Source organism: Cricetulus griseus, chromosome 3, assembly GCF_003668045.3.
Source record: "Cricetulus griseus strain 17A/GY chromosome 3, alternate assembly CriGri-PICRH-1.0, whole genome shotgun sequence".
Taxonomy (NCBI): domain Eukaryota; kingdom Metazoa; phylum Chordata; class Mammalia; order Rodentia; family Cricetidae; genus Cricetulus; species Cricetulus griseus.
Window position 1 is genome coordinate 15,671,329 of NC_048596.1, and position 17,721 is coordinate 15,689,049.

Consider the following 17,721-nt stretch of genomic DNA (forward strand, 5'->3'; position numbering starts at 1 on the left):
TATCCTCAATGTGGCTGGAGAATGAATGCCAGCTCTGAGACCTTGTTCCTGTCTTAAATATCTTTCATGAGTCCTGAGATTAAAGGTGTGAGCTCTAATTATCTTTTAGATTGATTCACTCTAATGTAGCCCTGGGTGGCCTTGAACTCAGAGAGATCTATCTGCCTTTATCTCCTGAATCCTGGGATTAAAGGTACTTGCCACCACCTCCTGACCCCTAAAGCTTGCAGCTGACTTTGCTTTCTGAACTCTCTGGCAAGCTTTAATAGATGATAAATAATAAGCCAGGCATTGGTGGTTCACGCCTTTAATCCCAGCACTCAGGAGGCAGAGGCAGGTGGATCTCTGTGAGTTCGAGGCCAGCCTGGTCTCCAGAATGAGTGCCAGGACAGGCTCCAAAGCTACACAGAGAAACCCTGTCTTGAAAAACCAAGAAAAAAAAAGATAAATAATATATCACCACATCCCTGGCTTGTTGTGTAAGTGCTGGAGGTCAACTCTGGTCTTTATGATTGCATAGCAGTCGCACTTGACCAGGCTGAGCTGTTTCTCCAGACCCTAGAAACCACTGGTCTTTCTTCTCTCAGCCCTTGAAAGATCCTGCTGATCACACATAGCACACCTTCCAGGACAGTGCTCAATGGTATATTAACAAATACACAGCAGAACAAAACCCAGCATCTGTGCTATAAAATCATGTTTACTACTGAGAGCATGATAAATATGGTTGATAACAATATGCTATATTTTAAACGTTGTGAGATAGTATACTTTAAGTGTTCTCAAAACAAAAACGATGAATATGTGATCTAACTTGTTAATTGGTTTAATTTAGCCATGCCATTGTGAACATACTGTATTATGTATCATAATTGTGCATGACTTTATTTATGAGCTACATAAATTAATGGGAAAAAAATCATGTTTACACTAAACCAGGAGTGAGTTAACGCATTAGAGCGGTCAGAAGTTCCTAGCATTGTGGAGATCCAGATGTGGCAGGACACACCAGCTGCTCATTGGTCCAGTGTCCTCTTCTGACCTCCACAGACACCTGCACTCAGTGTACACACATACACACACACACACACACACACACACACACACACACACACACACACGAATAAAATAAATCATTAAGAATAAAGTTTTTAAAAAGTATCAGTAGGCAACTCTTCCTTGAGAAGTCTGTACCCACAAATGGGTATGTCTTAATTTTGAGGTCCTCTATATCTCCTTTCCCTCATGCACAAATCTGTATTAAAGTGTCTTTCTAAAAATTTTTACAAGACTTTTATATTATTTTTAATTGTGTGTATATGTGTGTGTCTGAATGAGTGTATGCCATGTGTGTGGGTGCCCATGGAAGCCAGCAGCATTGAGGTCCTTGGAAGTGGAGTCAAAGGTGGTTGTGAGATATCTGAAATTCTGTGGGGAACTGAACCTAGATAGTCTCTGGAAGAGGGATACCTGCTCTTAACCACTGAGCCATCTCTTTAGCCCCTGTTCAACTTTGCTTTACTATATAAAAAAATCACCAGTACAAGATGGAGGTATGTGGTAATAGAGCAGTCTAGTATGTTTGCCATATAAGTATGAGGACCAAATAAATGTTTGAAACCAAACCAAAATTCTCCAAATAAACATCACCCCCAACAACAATAACAGCAACAAAACTATGGACCATCACAATCGTTTGTTTTCTCTGAGTTTCCTAGTCTTGTGTGACAAGACTGGCAGGGGTACAACTTACACGTCTACTCAACCCCGATAGGAGCCCAGGGGAGACCAAAGTGCATGTGCCCTGCAATCCAACTTGGTAACCCAGTGAGCTTTATTGGAGTTAGTCACAAGAGTGAGGGTGAGGAGTTACCTACAGGAGCAGAAAGGACTCAAACACAACTACATCACTAAAGCCCACCCTAGCGTGACAGATCACAAAAGCTGAAATCTGGAGCAGACTGCACAGCCTGGGGGCAGCTCAACAGGTTGGAGAGTGTCCTTTCCAAGTAACTCTCTGGTCTAAACTGCTTTCAGGCAGTACAGCTGGTTTTGCTTCTAGGCAAGCTGGTCTGGTCCTTGAGTCTTCTCTGTAGCTTGAACCATCTAAGAGACCTTTTTGTAGCTTGCCTTGTGTTTAAGAGACTCTCAGGAGCTTGGCTTGTTTGCTCTTTCAGGGAGGGGCTTAGTGAGTCTGGTCAGTTTCAGGGACTTCCTGAAGCTCTTTTGAGTTGTTTCCCTTGCTGCTTGAGGAGCTTCCCTGCAGGATGAAATGCTTGAACCTTGGAGAAAACTGTTACATAACACCTATCTGTATGCTATGTTATATATAAGCAGTGTCCAGTGCCTGACACTTTGTAAACACTCCATATATTGATCTCTGTGACCGAAAGGTATTTAAGGACTTACTTAGGGGCTGGGAAGTTTGTTCAATAGGTGAAATGCTTGTTGCACAGCATGAAGACCTGACTCAGCAGTACCCACGTTAAAAAGCCAGGTCTGACTGCATGTGCTATAACCCATGCTGGGGAGGCGGAGATGGGAGGATCCAGAAGCTTGTCTTGCCACTAGGCTAGTCAATCAGTGCCTTCCGGGTTTGGTAAGAAACCCTATATCAAAAAACAAGGTGGAGGGGCCGGCTGATGGCACAGCAGGTAAAGGTGTCTGCATCTAAGCCCGATAACCTGAATTCAGTCCCTGGGACACTGTAGAAGAGAATCAACTTCTACAAGTTGTCCTCTGGCCTCCATAAGCATGCACCCATACACTCACATACAAATTAGTAAAACTCAAAATAAATAAGGTGGCGGCAGTGCACCTTTAATCCCAGCACTCGGGAGGCAGAGGCAGGTGGATCTCTCTGAGTTTGGGACCAGCCTGGGCTACAAAGCAAGATCCAGGACAGCCTCCAAAGCCACACAGAGAAACCCTGTCTCGGAAAAATCACAATAAACAAACAAACAAACAAACAAATAAATAAATAAATAGAACTTAAAAAAATAAGGTGCTGAACAATAGAAGGAGAAATCCTTCTCTGGTCTTTATATGAACATGCATAGATACATGTACTTGTACACATGAGTGCATGTGTTCGTGCATATAAACATAGCAAAAAAAAATATTTGAATGCCTGCCTCATGTTTGTTCATCCAGGGAGTAAACGGCATGATTACAGTACCCAAGTGGCCTGGAGACCACAGCTGTGGGGGTGTGCTCACCGTGTGTTCCTGTAATATTTTCTCCCCCTGGGAATGTGTTTGTAAAACAGAGTTTGGTCAGATAATGAATGCTTCCAATTGATTCATTTTGCAGGTCACTTGATGTAATCTAGAGGAGCAAAGCATCTCATTCCTTTATTGAAACATGATCATTTTCTGTTTGGAAAGATCATTTGTCCTATTTGGCTGGGTGTATGGCTTTAGGTTTATAAAGATACACATGGAATAAGAAGAGATACCAACTCATCCCGTAGGAGTGCTGTGAGGTTGAGGCCAGCCTGATCTGCATACTTCCATGACAACCAAGTGTAACCCTTGCTAGTAGGGAAATGGTAACCATGGCAACCAGGTTACCCTCACATTGCCACGCTTATGTAGATATTTGTGAATGTGCATGTGTATGCATAGGTATGTGTACATGGAGGCCAGAGGTCAGTGTCAGGCCATTCCTCAGGAGCTGTGCACCTCATCACTTTAGACAGGGCCTCTCATGGCCTGGGGTTTGCCAAGAAGGCTAAGCTGGCTAGCCAGCAGCAAGCCCCAGGGGCCCACCTGTCTCCTGCTCACCAGTGCTGGGACTACAAGTGTGTGCCACCACATCAGACATTTTCCATGGGCTTTGGGGACTTAACTCAGGCTGTGGCTAGCTGAGCTATTGCTTCATCTTTGTATATTAAGTGAATTTGGGGGCTCATTATCAGGGGCCCTAGGAAAAGCCTGAGGCAGAGAAGGAATCATGACTACTTTAATGGAAGGTAAGAACTTAGAGAAAGAAACAAATTCCTGGAGGAAGTAGTTGCACTCTTCTATAAACCCATATTTGTTGGTTGTTTTAAAACAGAAGAGTGGCATGGGCTCTGTTTGTGGTTTTCGACAAGAGCTTGACAGATCTGTATTCTTTCCCTCCACAGTCCTTAGGCTTTCTACCAACGCAGGCCAGTGGAAGGAAGCAGCTGGCAAGGTGACGCACGCATTGGTTAATATCAGGTAAGGCACGAGGTTTCTTCAGAGTTCTTGCTCATCCTGAGGTTTATTGCACCTTCCCAAGGAGAACGCTCTGAACACCACTACTATTTTAAGCCCTGATGTCTGTAGGAGTGGAAGAAATTGTCATACTTGATCAAGAAAAGCAGGAGTACATGAGGCTTTCATCTTGTCATATTGAAACAGCTCAAAGTGCTGGCTGTTCTGTGAATTTTCTGCCCAAGTGATGGTTGTACGTCCTTTGCAGGCACCTTAGCTGCCAGAGTGTTCTTTATGCATGAGCTCTCTCAGCTTCCTTCCCCTGGAGGGTTCTTCTCTTCACCATGGTTTCTTCATGGGGATCTAGAACTTTCACATTTTTCTGTAGATATTTCTATCTGAGGTAAACACAGGCAAACAAAAGCCCTGGAACTAAGTCATTTTTAGTTCCTTATGCAATAGCAAAACAGAATGCTGTATATGTTGGGTAAAACTGTGTCAGACGGGTCACAGGGTCAGAAGGAAGCAGTACTCACAGGAGGGGAGGGCCTGTACGTGGGGAGGGAAAGGGATTCAGGCAAGAGTTTAGTTTGCCTTTCTTCCTTTGTTTCTTCCTTTGGTGCCTATGATTTTCCTTTTTCTCAACATTTATTAAATTGTTTTTGCAAACAACCAAGAAGTTAACACTGAATAAAAGAGGCAAACCCAGCAGATGGGGAACTTGATTTAGCTCCAGATGTAAGGCTTGCCAGACACTCCAATTATAGTAACGCATATTTACAACTTTGTGTAGATTCTAATGTGTGAGAGCGCAGGGGTGTATGTTTATTCCTAGCTTTCCTTCTCTCTTCTAAACTAAAATGTCTTGTCTCTGAGATGCATTACTACAGAGTGTGTCACATCTGGGAATAAAAGGGAAGCTGTGAAATGTGTGTTGGGTGAGATGTGCTAACAGGTCTGTAGTGAAGGTCAGACTGCTTACTGCCTCCAGAGACATTCTGTACCAAACACATTTTATAAATCTCACCAATAAATGAATGCATATCTACACCTAGCAGGCAATCAAGGCACTTGTGGGTCCTTCTGATAAGTGTGAGTTTCTAAAGGAATTGGGCGTTGCAGACTCTTCTCCCAAGTTCCCCTTGTGACCCAAGGGCAGTACGACAGACATGGATGTCTGAATGAAACATCAGGTTCTGGGCTAGTGCATGAACTAGATAAGAATAAATATGTGTTATGTTTATGGATTGTATGTTTCCACAGGCTTTCCAGGCAGCTCCTTCTCATCTGGGGCCTGTTTGCTTTATCCTCTATTTCGTTGCTTTTGTTTTCAATGGTTTCTGCCTTGGCTGCTGCCCTTACTCTTCCCAAGGGCCACCAGGCAGATGGTTTAAGTTTCTCTGCCTTCTCGGAACATCTGAAAGAACTGGGCTGAGCCTTGAAAAGATGCCAGTCACCATGGGCACTTCCTTGTCTTTGCGTGACTGCCAGACCTCCTCTTTCATTTTCAGTTCTCAAACTGGGCTTCCTGCAGGGAATAAGCACATCATTTTCCCTGTGCTAATTAAGTATTTGACTGAAGGAGCAAGAACCCATTCAACTTCCTCAAGAGGTTATTGGAAAGACGTGTTTGAATCTTATCACATAACTCCAAACCAGGGACACATACTGCTGAGACTAAGAGCAGCTTACCATTGCTCCTTCCGGACATCTCTTTTAGCTTACTAAATGCCAGGCGTGGGGTGGTCTTCCAGGTGCCATCTTCTCTCATCTTTCAGCCTTTAAACTCTGGAGTATGCTATATGCTTTTTTTATTTCCGGTTTTTTATGTTTGTTTTTGAGACAGGGTTTCTCTATATAGTTTTGGAGCCTGTCCTGGAACTCCCTCTGTAGACTAGACTGGTCTCGAACTCAGACATCTGTCTGTCTCTGCCTCCAGAGTGCTGGGATTAAAGGCATGTGCCACCACCGCCTGGCTATTCTTCTGTCCTTGAATGTTAAAATGTTTTGGTTTTCCTTGTAGGACCTTGATGGCTTTGGAGGAGCGTGGTCAAGGCAGTTGTCTCATTCAGGGTTCTCTTACCTGACAGAGAAAACAGGCATAAGTGAGCCAGGCTTCTTTCTGCTTCTTTGTCTTTCTCTTAAAGCTTGTGTTGTGTGTCTGTGGCCTTGGGTGGGTGAGAAAAAAAAAGTGTGTGTCAGAGAATCTCTGAGGGATACAGTGGGGTAAAGGCTTAGCAGGAAAATTGTGGTGTGCACAATTTATTTCAGCTATTTTAAAGGTTGTTTGTTCTGATGTGCACACGAGAAGGATTTCTAAGGCATCATGAACAGGTTCTTGTCACCTGTCCTGGAGTGTGCTCTTTGATACCCCAGGATGAGATAAGTTGGAGGTAAACTTTCAAATGTCCAAGTTGGAAAGTGTCTAACCAGTAGATGCAGTGTAAAACTGTCTTTGGATCTTCTAGCCTGGAAAGTCTAATGGCCACCCTTACTTAGAGCCTCCACAGCAGATGGAGAGAGCAGACCTTTCCGTTCTTTGGAACTTCAAGTGCCTGCCAGTCTCTGCTTTCCACTGTCTTTTGTGGCTTAGTCATGCTGCTTCTTCCGTGATCAGTTATTTGTGTTTAAACAGCCCTTTCTTCCTGTTTCATCCTTAGCAGATTTTGAAAACACAGCTGCACAGAGCAGCTATTTCAATTGGAACACCTGATGTCACCAACAAACAGAGCCCATGCTCGTTCCTCCCCTAGGAACTGTTGTGTGCTTTCATGAGAAGAGTTAAGATACACTGCAGTGCCTCTAAGGTTCATTTAGAGGGCTTGCCACCCCCCCCACACACACACACCCCACCCTCACACACATTCCCATATCCCCACACACATGCCCCCCCACACCCCCACACCCCCCCCACACCCCCCACACATACCCCACACCACCACACATACCCACACCCCCACACACACACCTCTACACACATACCCACACACCCCACACCCCCCACCACCCCCCCTCACACACACCCCCACACCCCACACACATACCACCACCCCCCCACACACACACTCACCCCCCCACACACACACCTACACATACCCCCACACCCCACACACCCCCACACATACCCCCACACACACACACACCCCACACACACACCCACACATTCTGTGGTGTTTGTTTGTTTGTTTATATGAGACAGACCTCAGTATCCCAAGCTGGCCTTGAACTTGTTTTGTACTCAAAGCTGGTTTTGAATTCCTGATCTTCATGCTGCTACCTGCCAAGTGCTAGAACCTAAGGGTAATTTTGAATTTACTTTATAGTCCAGGCTGGTCTTAAACATATGATCCTTTATGTTTCCATCTCTCTCTGGTACTGAGTTTACAGGTGCACATCACCCCCCACCCCTTGGCCTAGGGAATCCCTGTTATTGGAGGCAGAATTAGAGCTGAGAAGGAAATGTGCGGTCACAGTCCTCCCAAGTCTCCCTAGCTCTTTGTTCATGTACCTGTTGGGAAGTTCTCTTAGTAAGTGGACCCTGATGAATGGGGGGAATTCAGCAGAAGGATGCAACGTAGTTGACTGAGAAATTAATTTAGACTAAAGTATAGGCTAAAATACAGACTAAAGAAAAAGATACGAGCAGGGGCACTGGACTGATGACTTGTAAATAGCAGCAAATAGGAGACCCCAACTTCTAGTTGTCTGCCCTAGGCTTAGATTATCATGTTAGTTAAAATTTATCAGTAACAGCCCTACTTTTGTCAGTTAGACCCTGGTCTACTCCATTAGAATGGGAAGTGTTACCTGCATTACAACAAGCATTAAAGTGAAGCCATAGCAATATTGTTTACTTGGTGACTGGAAGCATTATTTATTTTAATAGTTGATGATTCCCAGTCTCCTAAGACTACAGCTAGAAACAAACCAAGCACTGAATCCCATATAGTTAATCACTGTTTTGCCCTAATTTGGTTTACACGGCAAAGTGAGGTTTGCATAAGGTTGTAGCTACAGTTGGCAAACTGTAGTGCAGTTAAGAATCTTGGTTTAGGAAATTCAGGTATTTGTAATAAAATATTAAGGTTTTATCTGAGTATTTAAAGATTTGTAGGTGAGGATGATTTTAGATTACCCCTCTTACAGTCAACTTAAAACTCTGAGAATAATTCTGCACTCTGCATCATCATCGGTCATTGTCCCCCTTACTGTCACCATCCTCATGTGTCTGTGTTTTGTCTGCATGCATGTCTGTGCACCATGTGTGTACAGTGCCCTAGGAAGTCAGAAGAGGCATCAGACTGACGGTTGTGAGCAACCATGTAGGTGCTGGGAATTAAACCCAGGTCCTCTGGGAGTATCCAGTGTTCTTAACTGCACAGACATCTCTTCAGTTGAGATCTTAATTATTTTTAACCATACAATTCCTTGACACTAAATGTATTTACATTGTTGTGCAACCATTACCACCATCCATCTCCAGAACTTTGTGTTCCTGAGTGGTGCTGGGGGCTCAAGTTGGAACCTTGTATACATTAGACATGGACCTTTCCAGTTTGCTAGACTTCTAACCCAAACTAGGTACTCATTAAATTCCCCCTTCCCCCAATCCTAACCTCTAACACCTGGCAATCAGCATTCTGTTTTCTGATTTTATAATTTGACTACCCTGAGCTTCATATCAGAATCATATTTGTCCTTTGTGACTGGCTTAGTTCATGCGATGTCCCATCTTCAGGCTTCAGCATGTGTACAATTTCCTCTGTGAGCTGAATAGAATTCCATTGTGTGTATCTATCACGTTGTGTTGCTCTGTTGTCATGTTGGATGCTCTGTTACCTTTTAGATGCTATGAATGATGCTTAAATGAATAGGACTGTACATAAACTCTTCAATACCTTGATTCAGAATGGAATTACTACAGCATATGATAATTTATGTATAACATTTGGAGAACTTGCCAACCACTTCTCAAAGTGGCTGTGCTATTTTACATTCTAATTTTTACACATTCTTGCTAATACTTTTCTCTTGTTTGGTACTAGCCATCCTGATGGGTGTGAAGATGTATCTCATTATAGTTTTAATTTGCATTTCTCTAATGACTAATAATAATATTGAGCATTTATTCAATTTTTTTCTAGACATTTATATCTCTTCCTTGGAGAAACATCTATTCAAATCCTGTACCCTGCCCCCCAGCCCTCCCTCTCTCCCTCCCTTCCTCCCTCTCTCCCTTTAAGGGGGGTGACAGTGACTAGCTGTGTATATGTAACCCAGGCTGGCCTGAGGGTTCTGGGATTACAGGCATGGGCCACCATGTCCAGCCACCCCCCACCCCTACCCCCACCCCCAGCCAACACACACACACACCCTGTGAAGTGCCGAGGAGCACACTCAGAGCGTGTGTGTGCTAATGAACCTGCTCTACCACTAAGTTGTAACCTGAGCTCTCCCCTTCCCAGTGTATTAATTGAGTAGGATTTTTTTTTTCAAGATAGGGTCTCACTATGTAACTTCACCTATATTAGAACTTACTGTATAGACCAGGTTGGCCTTGAACTCACAGAGATCCTCCTGCTTCTACCTCCCAAGTGCTGGGATTAAAGTCCTGTGCCACCACACACAGCTAGTTGAATTGGGTTTCATTCTGAATTTTAGGCATTCTTTATGTAACCCTTTATCAGGTGATTTGAAAATACTTTCTCCCATTCCATGGGTTGCCTTTCATTTTCTACAGTGTCCTTTGATGCCCCGAGTGTTTGTTTGGTCTTTCTGTGTGCTCTGTTCTAAGCTATATTGCTCAAGAATGGTTGAATTTAGGGCTGGAGAGATGGCTCAGAGGTTAAGAGCACTGACGTCTTTTCCAGAGGTCCTGAGTTCAATTCCCAGCAACCACATGGTGGCTCCCAACCATCCATTATGAGATCTGGTGCCCTCTTCTGGTGTGCAGATATACATGGAAGCAGAATGTTGTATACATAATAAATAAATAAAATCTTTAAAAAAAATGGTTGAATTGACAAGCTCTGGTGATCCTTATGTCTCAGCCTCTGGAGATGGCAGGCCTGTACCACTGTTTCTACTCAGCACCTTTGAGGAAACATCTTAAACACTGAGACTAGTTTTAGACTTACTGTGTGTTAGAAGCTGTCCTTGAACATCTAGTCTTCCTGTCTCTATCCCTGTTCTCCCAGCCCGCCCCCACCTGTCCTTGAACACCATTACACTAGGGCCATGTGGTGCTGGGGAGCAAACCCCAGACTTAGTGCATACACTCTTGCTGCTGAGCTCTGGTTCATATGTACAAATCAAATGTGGGCCCAGCTTTCCTTTCTTGTATGTGCAAGAACAGTTTCACCAGCACCTACTTTGCCTTTTTTTTTTTTTTTTTTTTGAGATAATATCAGCTTTGGTTCTAGAAATTTATGGAGAAGGTACCTAGGAATGGAATTCAAAGCCTCAGGCATGCTAGGTTAAGTCCTCTATAGCTGACCTACACATTCCCAAGCAGCTCTAATTTCTCATCTTTAGTCAGGCTGAATCAGGGAAAGAAATGTAGTTTCTCTATAGTTTTTTCTACATGTCCCCTGGTTTTTGCTTTTCTGGTGTGATCATTCCACTGTGGCTTATGAGGCTATAATAAAATGGTTAAGAGTGGGTCTGGACTCAGGTTGTCTGAAATTTGAGTCCTAGCTCTATTCTTCCTTTGGGAAAGTGTTTCAACCACCCTTTGCTTGAGTTTTCTTAGCCATAAAGTGAGGCTGGATAATGGGCCTGAGTCAGTAATGAGATTATTAAATGGCATATCCACAAACAATTTACTAATTTATTATAAAATTTTGTCCTGAGTCAGACTGTGGTGGTACACACTTCTAATGCAAGTACTTGGGAGGCAGAGGCAGGAGGATCTCTGTGAGTTTGAAGCCAGTCTGGTCTACAGAGCGAGTTCCAGGATAGCCAGAGTTAAACAGAGAAACCCTGTCTCAAAAACAAAACAAAACAAATTGTCCTGATTGTACAAGTGCATACATAGATCTTACAGTCTCAGTTGTGATGGGTCTCAGGGAGAACTCAGTTACAAAATTAAGTCCCTTTCATATCCAATTTTATTCAGTCTCTGTCCCTCTTTGTGTGGACCTGGTGGGACCAAAGATATAAAATAATGTTATTTGCAAGCTGACATTAGAGACATGCAGGAACTTAGGATGTCAGCCTCTTCCTGTATATCAGTGATGGGAAAATAATTGGGGGCAGCGTTTGTGTTTTCCATAACTAGAGACCTCTGAAGAGGTGTTTGACCTGCTTTTGATTGAGAGGTTTGCCTTCTATATTATTATAAAAGAATGCCCCAAATGATTATGCATACAGCAGAGAAGATATTAACCATCGTGTTCTTATCTCTACTCAGAGCGACTCTAAGTGACCTTGAATTTTCTTCTTATAAAACTATTGGTCTTACCAGGCTGTGGTGGCACACACCTTTAATCCCAGCACTCAGGAGGCAGAGGCAGGTGGATCTCTGTGAGTTTGAGACCAGCCTGGTCTACAAGAGCTAGTTCCAGGTCAGCCTCCAAAGCCACATAGAAACCCTGTCTCAAAAAACAAAAACAAAGCAAAACTATTGGTCTGGGGCTGGAGAGATGGCTCAGTGGTTAAAAGCGCTGGCTGCTCATCCAGAGGACCCGGCTCAACTACCAGTACCCATATGGCAGCTTACAGCTGTCTGTAACTCCAAGATCTGACACCCTCACACAGACAATACATGCATGCAAAACACCAACATGTATAAAATACATTAATTTTTTAAAAAGGTATTGGTTTGTAGTTTTCATTTGATGTTTTTGTTTTAGCATCAGGGTTATAGTGTCACTGTGGAATTAATTGGTATGTGTTCTTCACCTTTTGTTTTTGGAAGAGTTTGTAAAGGATTAATACTAATTTTTTAAATGTTTGGTAAAATTTATTAGAACCTGATGTTCTTTTCACAGATAGTTTTTTTGTTATTTTATGTTATTTATATTATTTATATATTATTAGAATATGCCTGTTTTGCCTGAAATATATGTGCACCATCTATGTGATTGGTGTCCATGTAGACCAGAAGAGGGCATTTGTTTCCCCTGGAACTGGAGTTACAGATGATTATTAGCTGCCATGGGAATGCTAGGAATGAAACTTAGGTCCTTTAGAAGAGCCATCCAGGCCCAGTGCTGGTGGCAAGGCTTTTAATCCCAGCATTTGAGAGGCAGAGGCAGGCGGGTCTAGGTGAATTTGAGGCCAGCCTGGTCTACAAAGTTAGTTCCCTGACAGCTAGGACTGTTACACAGAGAAACTCTGTCTCAAAAAAACAAAACAAAACAAGAGCCATCCAGTTAAGTCAGTGCTCTTAACCATTGAGCCGTCTTTCCAACCCCCATAAGTAGTATTTTTGATAAGTGGTTTAATCCCTTTATTTGTTATAGGTCTCTTCAGATTGTTCTTTTCTTCTTGCATTAGTGTTATTAGTTTTAGGTGTGTGTGTGTGTGTGTGTGTGTGTGTGTGTGTGTGTGTGTGTTTCTGTCTTAATTGTGGGTGTGTGAGCATGAGTATCTCCAGCTCTGGAGAATCCAAGGCCTCTGCACACACATGCACATATATGCACATACACGTACAATTAAAAGTAAACAGATTATTTAAAACTTTTATTGGTCTTTAGGAGGACTGGGAGTGCAGCTCATTGGTAGAGCACTTGCTTAACATAAAGTTCTGGCAGAATTCAATCCCCAAACTAAGTAAACCTGGCATGGTGGCACATGCTTGAAATCCTAGCACTTGGAAGTGGAGGCAGGAAAATAGGGTTCAAGGTTATTTTCAGTTACATACTGAGTTCAAGGCCAGATGGGAATACAAGAAACCCTATCTCGGGGGAAAAAAAAAATTATTTTGTTTTTTGTTTTCCCGAGACAGGGTTTCTCTGTGGCTTTGGAGGCTGTCCTGGAACTAGCTCTTGTAGACCAGGCTGGTCTCGAACTCACAGAGATCTGCCTGCCTCTGCCTCCCGTGGGCTGGGATTAAAGGCGTGCGCCACCAACACCCAGCCAAAAAAAAAAAAAAAAATGTTTTTAACTGAATGTGGTTGATTGCCTCACGAACAATACACTTTGTGTTAATACCCCATACCCCATGGTTGTTCAGAGGGGTGTTAAGCATCCGTAGATGTTTTTAAAATTATAATGTAAAGTCTTGTTTCTTTGGCAATCATGTTTTCTCTCGTGGCATATCTTTTTCCATTCTCTCTCTCTTTCTTTCTTTCTTTCTTTCTTTCTTTCTTTCTTTCTTTCTTTCTTTCTTTCTTCCTTCTTTCTTTTTTCAAGACAGAGTTTCCCTGTGTAACAGCCCTGGCTGTCCTGGAACTCTGTAGACCAGACTGGCCTCAAACTCACAGAGTTCCTTCTGCATCTGTCTCCCAAGTTCTGGGATTAAAGGTGTGTACCACAACATCTGGCATTTTTATTTCTATTCTTTTATGTTTTATTTATTTTTACCTTTCTAAAATATTTGTGATAGTTGGATCTGGAGTCTTCCTTTCTTCTCTTGCAGAGTCTCACTGTGTACCTTTGATTGTCCCCGACTACTCCATGTAGACCAGGCTGGTTTTAACTCATAGAAATCTGCCTTTTGAGGACTGGGATAAAAGGTGTGTGCATTTTCATGTCTGTGAGTAGATTCTTTATCTGGTCTGACAGTTTCTGCCTCCTGATTTGAATGTTTATTACATTCTTACTAATATTATTGATTCAACTGGATTTCATCTGCTATACTTCCTTTAATTCTTTTCTTTTTTCTTTATTGTAGTTGTTTGGATGTGTTAGGGATTGAAACAAGGGCCTCATGTATGCTAGGCAAGAATCATACTGCTAATTTCCACCTCCAGCCCCCTTTTTACTTTTTTAAAATAGACTTATTTAGGCCTGGAGAGATGGCTCAGAGGTTAAGAGCACTGGCTGCTCTTCCAGAGGTCCTGAGTTCAATTCCCAGCAACCACATGGTGGCTCACAACCATCTGTAATGACATCTGATGCCCTCTTATGGTGTACAGGTGTACATGCAGGCAGAACATATAATAAATAGGTGAATTTTTTTTATGATTCATTTATTTTTACTTAATTAGTGTATGTGTTTGTACACCTGCATGAGTTGACATACTCCATGTTCATGAAGGTGCTCAAAGAGGCCAGACAGCATCAGCTCCTGTGAACTAGATATGAGTTCTGGGAACCAAGCCCAGATCCTCTGGGAAAGAGAGCACTGCATGCTCTGAACTTTGGGTGATCTGCTCAGCCTTCTTTGTTTTGCATTTTGAGCCAGGGTTTACTAGGTGCTCAGGTGGCTTTAAACTTACTCTGGTCCAGGCGGGCCTTGAACTTGAGTCCTCTTGAGTCAGTTCCTGGCAGCTAGCATTGCTTTGCCAGGCCCGGGCTGCTGCTACACTGCATTTTGTCTGTGTTCCATGGGTGTCTCTGGTTGACGCTTATCTTTTCTTTCTTTACCGTTTTTTTCTTTTGTATTTAGTAGATACTTTCTGATGTGGAATTTTCATTTCTTTACCAATTCTTTTTTTACCTTTTCTGTTTGTGTTTGTGTGTGAGTATACAATATATGTATGTTCACATGTGCAGGCCAGAGACTAACCTCAGCTGTTACTCCTCACCTTGATTTGATAAGGGGGGGGCAGGGCCTTTCATTGGCCTAGAGAGCACCCATTATGCTAAGCTGGCCAGCCAATAAGCATCAAGGATCCACCTCCCCAGTGCTGACATTACAAACATCCCTCCCTCCCTCCCTCCCTCCTCCCTCCCTCCTTCCCCCCCCCTCCCTCCCGCCCACTCCTGTATTTCCCCAGTGTTGCCCAAGCTGACCTTGAACTCTTGGGCACAAATGATCTTCCTGTCTCAGATTCCCCAGTATTTTATAGATAATTGTGTCTATGCCAGCCAAGATTTGTTTTTTTCAAGACAAGGAAAAGACAAGTCCTGGCTGTCCTGGAACTTGCTTTGTAGACCAGGGTGGCCTCAAACTCACAGAGATCCACCTGCCTCTGTTTCCCAAGTGCTGCTATTAAAGGCGTGCGCCACCACTGCCAGCAGCCTGAAAACTTCTTTTTTTTTTTTTTTTTTTTTGGTTTTCCCAGCCAAGATTTATACTAATTTAATTACAGTGAAATGTAGAAACTTGTGTGCAGCTCTAAGTAACATATACATACGACATCCATCTCAGTAAACTTTATTTGCTTTAGAGAAAGAAAGAACAAAAAAGGAAGTCTTGTTTTCTGAGCAAGTGAGGACCCCTGCTCTTGTTCTCTTTATTGTATTTGGAGCTGTATGGCAGTGGGGAAGGACTGTATTTGGGTTTTCCCTACATGCCTTTCCTTTGTGGGAGATTTTCTCATGTGTAGGTGTTAAACACAGCATTCCCTGGTGAGCTAATGGCCCATCGATATTTCTTCCCTGTATTCAGGATGTGAGCAGTCAGAGCTCATTGGCTTTTGATGCCTGCATGTTGAGCTTATAACAAAGAAAAGTACGGTACTAAAGTAACAGGACTAATTGAACACTTGTTTGGGGACTATATGAGTTTGCAAGGACATAGTCCTTTGGTGTAGAGTGACTAGAAGGAGTTATTAGGTGCGCTTTTTAAATGTCTGCAGTCAGCATTGGTTTATAGAAGATATTTTTGTGTGCCCTGCCTTCTGCATCTCATTTTCTTCCACTAAGGTTACTGATTGCAGCTTGTTTTTATTGGTTCGGGTAAGGGGCTATTTCTGGAATATTGCTCCTAGGAGAAAAGGAGTCAATCTCGAGCTGAGCCTGAATCAAGCTACTAGACTGAAATAGAAGGCTCTCCTTAGCAGGGTACAAATGCATACTCCGAGACCCCTCCCAGGTGCTCCCTTGCACAGGGTTATTTGGTTCAGGGAGTGTCATTCATGTGCATGTTTGCCTGTATACACCTCAATGTCAGATGTCTTCTATCGTTCTCCACTTTAATTTTGAGACAGGATCTCTCATCTGAACCTGGGGCTTGCCAGCAAGTCCAGAGATCTTTTGCCCTTGCCTTTGAGCACTGGGTTATGGATGCACACTGCCATGTCTGGCTTTCATGTGAGTTCTAGGGGTCCAGCCTCTCATCACATCATCACATGCCTACACAGCAAGCGCCTAAACCCACTGAGCCATCTCCCCAGCCCACATCCAGGGTTTTAAAAGAGTATCATTAGCCAACCTAAGCGACCTCTCTCTCTCTCTCTGTCTCTCTCCCTCCCTCCCTCCCTCCCTCCCTTTGTGTCTGTGTGTGTGTGTGTGTGTGAGAGAGAGAGAGAGAGAGAGAGAGAGAGAGAGAGAGAGAGAGAGAGAGACAGACAGAACGACAGACAGACAGGACTATGAGTATGTGGCTGTGAGCATGTGCATGTTACTGAGAGCACATTTGGCCGGCAGAGGACCACTTTTGGGAGTCAGGTCTCTCTCTCTACTATTGGTTCTGGGAGCTGAGTCTAGATGATCAGGTTTGCACTGCAAAGCACTTTTAGAACCATTTTGCTAGTTTCAACTTAAGGAAACTTGTAAAAGTGTTTTATTGTCATTATGATTTAATTCAAAGAAATCTTATATATGTATTTAAATCTGGAAAGCTTACTTTGTTGTTTTGGCAAATAATCTGTTTGCTTTTTAATTACACTGGCATTTTCTCTTGTTTCTTGACTTATCACAAATATTTGCTTTTTTGTAGTTGTTGTTAATAGTTGATAGGAAATACCTTTGTGACTGAACTGGTGATATAGGGTAGTTACTTCCTGGTCACTTAAGGTAACTAACTGAGCATCCTGGGCCTTGTGGTCAATTAAAATGGTGCTGCTCTGAGTTGTTGCAGCTGAAACTGCAGAGAGCACTGGAGAAGTGGATGATTCACAGGGGCATAAAGAATGTTCTCAGTCCTGAGAGAAGTGTAAATTACCTCTATGTGGCAGAAAGCAGAGACCTGACCTTTTCTGCCCCTTCCCGTTTTAGTGTTGGGGGTCAAACTCAGGGCCTTGTGTGTATTTAATGTATATGCTATGGCCTACACTCCAGGCACTCTTCTGTCTTTTTAGGACAGCACAGGCAACCTGTGTGTACTTAGTGAGCTCTCCTATTCATAACTTCCAACTGTAGTCATTAAACTCTGTGACTGGGAAGAACCGTGTCATGTGGGGGTTTTTTTGTTTTTTGTTTTTTGGGTTTTTTTTTGGTTTTTCGAGACGGGGTTTCTCTGTGTAGCTTTGGAGCTTATCCTGGCACTCACTCTGGAGACCAGACTGGCCTCGAACTCACAAAAATCCGCCTGCCTCTGCCTCCCGAGTGCTGGGATTAAAGGCATGCGCCACCAACTCCCGGCTTGTCATGTGTGTTCTTTATTCTAACTTTTACTTGGGTGAACCACCATCATATGTTAATTTCTTTAGGTAAGCATCAGAAGTGGGAAGAGAGAATGAACAAGACACAGTGCAATGTGCTTGCG

At 43.1% G+C, this 17,721-nt stretch overlaps 1 protein-coding gene across 4 annotated transcripts in view; it reads left to right on the plus strand.

Moving 5' to 3' along the window:
* The window catches only part of Armh3 (armadillo like helical domain containing 3), a 182,852-nt gene that overhangs the window by 106,579 nt on the left and 58,552 nt on the right, over positions 1-17,721 (plus strand). For 3 of the 4 annotated variants that reach the window (XM_027407156.1, XM_027407157.2, XM_027407158.2), the window contains one exon: positions 4,130-4,205. In XM_027407156.1, the coding sequence (XP_027262957.1) occupies positions 4,130-4,205 (76 nt within the window). Of the gene's footprint in view, positions 1-4,129; positions 4,206-13,764; positions 13,877-17,721 lie in introns of those variants that run through there. The other variant, XM_027407159.2, reaches the window with a different exon arrangement.